Genomic DNA, 11,331 nt, shown 5'->3' with positions numbered 1-11,331 from the left:
TATAAATTTTGCCATACTTGGTTTCGTATAGTAATACTTTTTAATAAAACGTTTCCTTATATCTTTATAATGTTTTTATAATTCTTGATATATCATTACGTTTGTGTACTTTTCTTAACCCTAAGATTCTCTTTCAAAAATTTACATGTAACTTTTCCATATCTGACGCCTTATGGAAACCCCAAACTTCAGATCCATAGTTCAGTATGCTACATACGAAAGTGGCAAAAACGCTAAGTTGAGTTTCAATATTGAAATAATTTTTCTTACAAATGTTTGTTATACCAAATAATGCCTTCCTTCCTTGCTCAGCTATATTCTGTTGCGTCAAATTGAATTTACCATTAAATTCCATCATTATTCCAAGATAATTAAAACTATCAACAGTTTCTAACAAACTACCAGTATAAAACCATTTATCTGTCTCCTTCAACTTACCACCATTTCTGAAAACCATCACTTAAGTTTTGTTAACATTTACAGTTAAATTCCATTTATTAGTATATTGTAATAATGAATCCAACATTTTTTGCAATCCTTCTGCCGATTCAGCTAATAATATCATATCATCTGCATACATTAATAAAAATAGATTAATAGTTTGAAGTTCAGTTGAAGGACAATTTTCTGTTAAAAAGTGCATCTCACAATCGTTAATATATACGGAAAATAAAATCGGCGACATTATTTCGCCTTGAAACAATCCGTTCTTACAACTGAAGAAATCGGACAAAGAATCATTAAATTTAACACAACATTTTATATCATTGTACAAGGCACGTATAATATTTAACATTTTACCCTCCACACCTTCTTTAATAAGCTTGTAACATAAATGAATCGAGCGACTATTGGACAGTTTCTCCCGGGGATGCGTTTCTTAAAACGATGAACATTACCAAATTCTATGGTTGACTGTATTCCAAGTTCTTTCCATATGAATTCTCTGATCTTGTCCTCTGTATTTTCGTTGTATTGTTCACGGAGTCCAGTAAATACTAAATTGTTCTTCATCGAACGGCACTGAAGGTCTTCCACAGCACTATGAAGTTCATCGCACTCCTTCCTTAGAGAAATGAACTCGCACTCTACCATGTCCTTATATCGGCGATGTTCCTTCATTTCACTGTCCAGCTGTCTTACAGTTATCTCACTTGCCTCTGACCTAGACTTCACATCATCATAAAAGTTACTGATAGCCTGACTTATTTCTGTACCAAGGGAGGTAAGAGAGATAAGAATATACATCATAACCACCAATGATGATGCTGTCTACAATACGACGTAATGAGTGTGTTACACTTAGTAACTTAGCTCGGGGTGTATTTTGCTCTCATGGCTGTTTTGTAATTTTTTTTCAGATGGAGGAACGCTTTACTACAGATTATCATGAAGTTATCCTGGTACCACAAAGACGCGTCTTTCGGCAAATTTTGTTTGATTAACATTCACTTTAAATTTGAAAGTCTTCCCAGTACTTGATACCGTTACAATGTTATCTACCGTAACACAGGATTTAATAAATCGATACATATAAAATATAAATTGAAAAAATCTCGTTTATTCCGCTTTTAAGAAGCGTCCTAACCCCACACTGTGTCAAATGTCAAAAATCTATAAAGGCATAGAAAAACTTCTGTTTTCGAGATTTCAATATCTTAATTAACGAACCCAGTACATAAATATTGTCTATAGTACTGTAACCATTGTGAAATCAAGTTTATGTTTCTGATAAACCACCATACAGTGATACATACACAGTTAGACTACTGTTTTACACAGGTGTTACATCACTCTTGTCTCATATGATTCGACCAACAGTGAACTCTTTAAGCATGGAACTGCTTGTTGCTCAGGAATGAGCCTTGTTCTGAGTCAGCGTTTGTCATGGGTCTGCGATTTCGTATGTTTCCGGAACTTTTTATTTTCGTTTTAGGATGTGTTCACTGATCTGACACATTGTGATGCTACAACATGTTATTTGATGTATTTTTTCTTTCATTGTTTGCTGCCGTATCGTTTCTGTTTCCTGCTAAACTGATGACAAAGTACTCCTCCTCCAAATTCGTTTCCTCAGTCAGGAAGAGAGTTGTTTTACATTTTACACTGACAAAGATATTATTAAAAAAATTTTTGACATACAAAAATATCTTACATCTTACATTTCTTATTTGCAAAACATTAATTTTTAAAAAGCTAGAATAGTTACATCAAATGAAAACAAGTTGTCTCATGTTCTTTACAATTTTTCGATTAAATTATAATTATTCATTAGATAGTCCATGGTTACAGTTTATTAGGACTGTATTAGAAGAATGTGGTATAGATGATGTATGGTATGGCCAGTCATGTTTTAAATATCAACAGGTTAAAACAGGTCATTAAACAAAGATGATACGATCACTGTATACAAACTTGGTCAAGCTCTGTTGAAAATTTATATATACTATTTACGCTTGAGCTGAAAAGATAATTTAACAAGTAATATTCCAAATTATTGTTGGCAGTGTCTAACATATGATTCGACCAACAGTGAACTCTTTAAGCATGGAACTGCTTGTTGCTCAGGAATGAGCCTTGTTCTGAGTCAGCGTTTGTCATGGGTCTGCGATTTCGTATGTTTCCGGAACTTTTTATTTTCGTTTTAGGATGTGTTCACTGATCTGACACATTGTGATGCTACAACATGTTATTTGATGTATTTTTTCTTTCATTGTTTGCTGCCGTATCGTTTCTGTTTCCTGCTAAACTGATGACAAAGTACTCCTCCTCCAAATTCGTTTCCTCAGTCAGGAAGAGAGTTGTTTTACATTTTACACTGACAAAGATATTATTAAAAAAATTTTTGACATACAAAAATATCTTACATCTTACATTTCTTATTTGCAAAACATTAATTTTTAAAAAGCTAGAATAGTTACATCAAATGAAAACAAGTTGTCTCATGTTCTTTACAATTTTTCGATTAAATTATAATTATTCATTAGATAGTCCATGGTTACAGTTTATTAGGACTGTATTAGAAGAATGTGGTATAGATGATGTATGGTATGGCCAGTCATGTTTTAAATATCAACAGGTTAAAACAGGTCATTAAACAAAGATGATACGATCACTGTATACAAACTTGGTCAAGCTCTGTTGAAAATTTATATATACTATTTACGCTTGAGCTGAAAAGATAATTTAACAAGTAATATTCCAAATTATTGTTGGCAGTGTCTAACAAATTACAGAACGACAAACCATCGTCTTCCTATGGAGGATGGCAGATGGAATGCTGTTACAAGGAATGATAGGGAATGTGAAATTTGTAATGTTGATGAAGTCGGTGACGAATATCGTTATTTATTAGTGTGTAACCATTTTTCTGATATTAGAGCCTATATATGTGTCTATTATACTGTTTCAACTATGTATAAGTTTGTTAACTACAAATAGCAATGTACGTTTAAAGCTGTGTAAATGTACAGCTCTGAAGGTCTGGGTAAACACCTAAAATGGTACAAATGTGATGGAATCTAAAATATTTTTGTATATCATGTTAACTACGCCATGCTATGTAAATAGTGTGATGACATCCTCATTTGTCTAGTGAAATCATGATTTGGGGTTAAGTAAAAGAAAGAAAGAAAGAAAACGACACAAAATGGACAGGAACAGAACTACCTTTGGGGGAACAATGACTTGATAAATCAGTCTGAGCAACGTCCAAAGTCATCACAGATAGCAAATATTTATGGTATGGGAACATCAACAGTTTCAGATATTCTGTAAGAAGGAGGATTAAAACGTCAGTTTTCAGACAATGCCCCGGAAAACCGGAAACTTTTCAAATACGGACATGTGATGTTACTGGTTTTAAAATGGGTTGAGCATGCCCGTGCTAAAATCTTACCAATACGTGGACATATAATTTAAGAAACGGCCATTCCGATTTCTGAACAGTTTGGTAATTAAGATTTTAATGCCTCTAATGGACGACTGTCCAGTTTAAAGAAAGAAATTATATTATTGGTCATTTTAAAGTTAGTGGGGAAAGCGCAGATGCAAATGATGACACTGTACATACAGTGCAAAGGCAGCTGTTTTGTGTAGTGACATCTACACAGGTGGTTTAAAAGGATACCAAATTTATTTTAAAAGATCAATTTCCTTCGAATTAGAGAATAAAGGTAAACATGTCTTAGTAGTTCTTGGTATCGTTGCTTTTGCCACGGTGGTCAAACTTATATATACATGTAGTTATATATATAGTTTGGCCAGTAATTTAAATAATGTAATATATACCGTGTACATGTATATGTTAATACTTGCGTTGTGTATTGTGTGCCTGTGTATAGTAATGTACTGTGTATGAGAGGTGGGTGAAAGTGACTAGATGAGAGTGACCTGCACTTTGACCCTGCATGGCCCTGTCATTGCCCGTGAAGTTTCCCAAATTTCCTTACCTGAGTGAAAATTCGGATTACTGCGCACCAGGACGCTGTCCTGTCAACAGGCCTAATACTGTATGCACTCACTGATATTGCCTGTGTGCATTACTGCCATAGTGCAGGCAAGTGTTGCTTAATTTACTTAAAAATATCTAACATATCTAACATATCTAATGAAGTGATGATGATACGATGATCATGATGATAACTATGTGATGATGATGATGATGATGATGACAGCAGTCATTGAGTTTGTATTATTATTGGGGCGTGTGAATGAAACACAGTAGTACATTGTATGTCATGTCAGCAAAGAGGAAAGAGTAGGAAATAATGAGTGCATGTTTTGAGTGAGTGTACATGGGTGTAGTGTGATGTGTGCTAGGGTGTGTATGTGTATGTGAGTCTAATATATATCGTGTGTTGCATACCTTTGTAAAATCTTGAAAAAAAAAAATATCTAAAACTACATTTAAATATTACTCTACTAAAATATTATGTAAAATATTACTTTCATCTAATTGACCGTCCGTATTTTAACTATTTAAAATGTTAGGCCATAATTAAATACATACATGGACAGGTTCTGTTTATCATAGGGTGGGGTCAAAACAGGAGTTGTAATTGTAGATATAAAATTCTCTGTAATAAGATATACAAGTTAATGAATTTCTATAAATATTTAATACATTACGGTATTGAATATTGGGTGTTACACGTTTATGCGCGTAAGCTCTATATTAAGATATTGCATTTTTATTTCAGGTGACTGTCTTCGTGTATATGAGTTTAAATGTTCAATAAACTGTGTGTCGTGTGAACGGCCTTGGATTGTTGTGTTACACATTATGCTATTCTGTAGAAAGACCCACACAACCACAAGCATACGTGCGACACTTTCAAGACTTCATGTAAATGGAATTTTTTCACACCCTACTCAAAAACAGAGAAATATTGATCAACATGCAGAATTTATATCTGGTTTTATATCTGACACATTATAAATGTAAATGTCGATCTCTAAACATTTATGGATATATGCGACCTAATAAATTCTAAACACTAGTGAAGTATAAACAACATGACCCGGCCATTACTACACAAGGAAGCCCCTTTATTGATGACGTAGTACACATAAGTTACATAATAGTAAAAGGGAAATAACTCTAGCATGCTTAGCGCTGATATGGACTAAGACCACAATTATTTTCACTAAATGTTTCATTGTAACATTAAAATTCATAACTAAGTCCCAAAGTTTCATCTGCAAATTTCCATTTCACCTGGCCAAGGTCAACATCTGAGAAGCAAAATGTAAAAGTTTCAACCCACCATGTTGGGCATTTTCTGGAGATATACCTCCATGTGTGTCACCAACGTCAATTATATACATCCGGGTCAGGGGTAAAGGTGAAAACAGGACTTTTTACACCGGATCCTGCAGCACAAAATGCATGTTCAATATGAATGATTTACACACTGACAGTTAGATTATCATCTCTATAACACATCTACATCAAATTTATAGGCAAAAATCCAACTCAAAGAGGCATATTATTTTTTTCCCTAACATACATACATTTTTTAGGGACTTCATTCGTGGGTACTGAACCCGGAAGTATTTAATTGTGGTCTTAGTCCATATGGTTTCACTACATGATTGAGGTAGCAGGAAACAGTTAATTTGCATTTTTCCTGAAATTATTTGTCATGTTTGAGATATACAGGTATAGCAGATTGGTTATGAAAAATACATCGTTACATGTATATATATTTATAAACTACATAACAATTACATTAACAGTAGAGAGATGAAATTTGTGTAAAATAATTACCACTGATTTCTGACATTTGATTGTCATAGTTACCTACTGAAAAAAAAAAAGCTAAAAATGCAAAACTATTGCTAATTCCATCCTAAAACTACAACTTTCTAGAAGAAATTTAGTTCTAAACACCTATCTTACAATCAACAATACTGTCGTGGTAACAAAGTACATACATTTCAGCAAATTCCAACTCGGAAATTCTTCATAACATGACCACATGTAAACACTATGAAAAATTCACTTCCTGTAAAACTAGTTTTTAGTGCGTAGACAGAGATTCGAGACCCAAATAGTAATCTCCAACACAAAGCTAAGATATTATCCTGAAAAAAATGAAACCCCACATTGTCCACTTAAACATGACAAGACCAATTTTAGTAAGGATTTTTTTATCATTTTTAATTAAAACCTTTATAATGGGGTAATCTAATGAACAAAAAAAATCACCCATGGCCACACCGAGAAACTGTGTACTGCTACCTGAGAGTGCTACTAACACAACTAGATTTAAATTTGTTATGGATATTTGGTTTGCCATTATGGGCCACCGTATATTTATACTTAAACCGCTTGAGTGAGTAAGCTAGTAGTGCTATATATAACCAACGGACAAAGGAGCTCTGTGTGGCAGTGAAGCTTGCTATCTGATTCCGGACACGTCTGTATGGGTATTAAGAAAATCAAACCTCTTCGAAAGCGTGTATTATGGTTTATTATATTCGTACTAATAGTTATTGTGATGGAGAAAATGTGGTTTTATTCCTATAACCTGAATGCCACGGATCAGCCTATTGTTTTGATACACAACACATCAAATTGGATAAACAAGACATCGAAGACTGTGTTGATATGGACCTACTTCTTCTCTGATCATAACTGGGCGGATTATTTTAATACAGCGTTTCAACAGTGTAAGTTTAAATGTATTGCTACCGGAGATAAATCAAAAATAAAGTTTGCAGATGCCGTTGTATTTCATCTACGTGATATAGATAGTGTGATTCCGGAATACAGAGAAAGCAGTCAAATATGGATTATAACTAATGCAGAATCACCTCTCAATGCAGTTTCAAGTGTTTATAAGAAACGTATAAACAGTATGTTTAACTGGACAATGACGTATAGACCGGAATCAACAGTGCATAGTTATTACGGACGATATATCCCGCTAACTGACGATGAACGCAAGAATTACACGCCAATTAATTATGCAGCAACCAGATCAATGATGGCTGCATCAATTGTTAGTAACTGTGCTGATGATGCACATAGACTGAAAATTCTGTCAGAGCTTGGACGTTACATCCAACTACATCAGTATGGAAATTGTGGATCGCTACCTTGTCCGGGAACAGAACACATATGTAGATCAAACAAATATCGATTTAGGATTGCGTTGGAGAATTCAATATGCAGGGATTACATCACCGAGAAGTTTTGGAACTCTCTTCGCGACGAAGTCATTCCTGTCGTCCATTGGCCATGGGTTGAAGAAACGTCAATTACAGAACTTGTACCGCCGAAATCTTTTATAAATTTACATGACTTTGATTCCATTGCACATCTAGGTAGGTATTTGATTTATCTTGCAAACAACGATACAGAATTCAACAGTTACTTTGAATGGAAGAAACTCTATCGCCTAAGTTTGGATACACCCATGGCTGCTATCGAACTTTGCACTAAATTACACCAACCAAGACGGGACCAGGAAATCACTGATTTATACCGGTGGATTCACAATGACACGAAGACTTGTAGGCGTACACATGTAAGTTCTCTATTAGTCCTTTTGATTTGTATATATATATATGAAATGAACAGCATTTCTAAAAATAACAACATTGATTTCAAAATTAGAAAATATTATTTTTTCATATTTTGTAATGTAACATTTACGATGTGTTTTGACACTATATTCTGTAAGTAATTATATATAAATTATCTTCTATTTATATGTGTGTTTTTTTTTTCATTTTTGCAGATTTTTTCAAGAATAAAAGACTTTTTTCGTTGGTGATGATGCATCAAGACAGTCTATATACACTTACACGTAATTTCGCAAAACAGACAGCACTAAAAAAGTATCTACATAGAATCATAAAGATCATAACCGATCTGCCTCGTCGTCAGGAAAGGACTCCAGAATAGTCGGAACACCGTTCTAGCTCACCTGCCCCGAAAGAACATGCCACAAAACTTATGTCATACCGCGGAATCCGTCGTCCGCCCGTCTTTCCGTCTTTTCCCTTTTCCTACAAAACACTACTAGTTTTACGAGGGCTGGTTGATAAGTTGTGAGTCTCATATTTAAGAGTTAGACTTTTAGATATATTGCATCCTTTGACAACATAATTCCATTCAGCATGTATACATTTTTTGCCAGCGATGTTTAAGGGCCGCATGTCATGGTTCTTTACCTATAGTCTTCATGACTTCGTACAGTATTTCGTAATTATCGGCTGATTTCTTACAGTATTCATCGTTATTGAATGACGCATGAATTTTGTGAAAACACACAATGTAATGCTGTGATTTTCTCATGTCTGATTTAAGCGTGTTTTGTTGAATATTTTTACATATTGATGTAATTTTTAAATGACTAGATTGTACATTAAGTACGAGAGTAAATGTGATAACGAGAGCATGTACATTTATAAATGGACGTTATTTTACCAATGTGTAAGGAAGTGATTATTATTCGACTAAAAAAATGAAAATTGTCCTTCTTATATTACGGTAAGGAACTAGAGATAAAGAATTTATATGATATATTTGAAAGTGTGTGATTGTGTGTGTATGGTTTATTTCCTTATTTCATCAAAGATAGTGAGTGTGACTTGCTTCACAGATTCCATTTCAATGAATTAACAAAGTATAACTTTTATGTTGTACAATAAATGTTTATTATATAATCGATTCGCTCGAAAGATTTTGCACATTAAATGAAAGTTTATCTATTTTCTTGTTTTCTTTTTATCCTATGAACTCTGCAGAAATATGTCACTATGCTCCGAACACCTATAAAGAAAAGCTGCCCAGGCTGCCATAGAGCTAACCAGAACCAGTCTTACCCGGCGTGTATTGAATTGACCTGAAACAGGACCTCATGAAAAACTTCAAGGAAGTACGCTACAGCATGTATGAGAGACACTTCGGTCTGAATTGACGTACTTAACATGTCAACACTCAAAATTCGCATCTTTATTATTTGTATTCTAATTCAGAGGAAACATGTAAAAACAGTCAGTCTGCTGAACAGTCAGTGAAGGGATTGAATAACGACTTGTTTGACAGGATAACGTGACTGGGTGGGGTATATGCTTCGTGCTTTCCACCATAGATGTCATTGTGATAATACTACCTGTACAGCGTTGACATTTGTTCCGCACGGTTACATCAAGACTTAAACGATCATCCCACAGCCTTCTCGTTGTTTTCAAGTTTTATTAATCACTCCAGACATACCATAAGTGTGTAACAGGAGGTCAATCATCAGATACAATCGGATACATTGTTACATATTGTCTGCAAATAATCAGATACATTATACATAGTGAAATGTGCATACATACCAGCATACATGTAATACTGCGTGCATACATACACACACACATACATACACATATACCTACATATATGCATACGTACATACGTACACGCATACATACATACATACGTACGTACATACATACATACATACATACATACATACATACATACATACATACATACATACATACATACATACATACATACATACATACATACATACATACATTCATACATATGTGTACATACATGCCCATACATACTTACATTTAATCTTAGATACATACAATTAATTCAGAAATTACTAAGTATTTTTTCTAGTTCTTGTATAAATTTTGTTACTTTCCGAAGTAAAGGGGCATTACAAATAGTGAACATTCCTTTCATTTTCAAAACACTTGGTTGTTGGTAATAGTATTTAGGTAAGTATTTTTGACGTATTTCTTTAATATAGTCGTTTTCACATTGATAAAGGTAATGATACTCATCGCCAATATTTAAATTACATAATAAACAAATTCTTTCCTGGCGAGGTACACCTGTCCATCTACCAGTTTCGATTGGTAACTTACAATTAGATGTTCTAAATCTACACCATGTTTTTTTCTATCTGCTGGGTTTAGTTTAATTAAATAAGTCTCTAATTTCCATTTGCTTTTAAAGATTGGGTAAGTTTCTCCACGTGAAGAAATATCAGTGTCATGGTACCACTTCTGAATAAACTGATCAATTAATCTTCGTTTAACTTTAGACTTCAAAAAGATTCTATCAACAGTACATCTATGTTGGTTATTCCATACACTGCCATATCCAGTGTTATCTAGTATTGACTTTATGGACTTCAACCATTTGAAATCGATTTGATCTTGTAACTGAAGTTTGTTCATTAAATTATAGAGTATACATGATAATTTATTCTCATCTGTAATAATTCTATGCCAAAAAGTCACCATTCGAGTCTTAATATCAATTTCTAGTGGATAACGACCAAGTTCCCCATATATCATATAATTTGGGGTATTACTTCTCAATTTAAGAATTCTTTTACAAAATTGTTGATGTATTTTCTCAAACACATGTACTCACTCCCATACATATAGTGGCTGTCTTTGCATGACCAATGCTGTTAATAGGATGTTATATATATATATATATATATATATATAATTTAGATAATCACATACTGACCCTCTATACAGCAATAGAGGTTCAGTAAGTAACTATCTAACGAGTTAATCGCATCGATAACCCTTTCCATAGAGCTGTGGGATCACACAACGTTACCAGACGTGTGCACAACAGAAGAACTAGATGAAATAAAATATCGCACAGATTTGCGGTTTATTTGTGGTTGATATAAATTTTAAAAAATTTTCATTATTTTTTTATTTTTTGAAGATTTTCAACAATACATGAAACATACCACATCGAACATTCCACTCACACATGGCCATTTTCACTTAGGTACAAAGGAATGTAAATAGAGTAAAAAATGAAAGCCTGACATTAAGATT

The 11,331-nt window shown here is 33.7% G+C and overlaps 1 protein-coding gene across 1 annotated transcript; it reads left to right on the top strand.

Annotated features, from left to right (window-relative positions):
* Positions 1 to 6,959: 6,959 nt before the first annotated feature.
* LOC132549735 (alpha-(1,3)-fucosyltransferase 7-like) lies at positions 6,960 to 9,197 on the top strand. The gene is made up of 2 exons (XM_060213690.1): positions 6,960 to 8,036; positions 8,250 to 9,197. The coding sequence occupies exons 1-2, from the start codon at positions 7,005 to 7,007 to the stop codon at positions 8,283 to 8,285; spliced, it is 1,068 nt and encodes a 355-aa protein (XP_060069673.1). The 5' UTR covers positions 6,960 to 7,004; the 3' UTR covers positions 8,286 to 9,197.
* Positions 9,198 to 11,331: the final 2,134 nt, after the last annotated feature.

Source organism: Ylistrum balloti, unplaced genomic scaffold, assembly GCF_031769215.1.
Source record: "Ylistrum balloti isolate Yb309-2 unplaced genomic scaffold, AGI_CSIRO_Ybal_v1 Utg370076, whole genome shotgun sequence".
NCBI lineage: Eukaryota > Metazoa > Mollusca > Bivalvia > Pectinida > Pectinidae > Ylistrum > Ylistrum balloti.
This window is presented reverse-complemented; position numbering and strand designations above follow the sequence as displayed.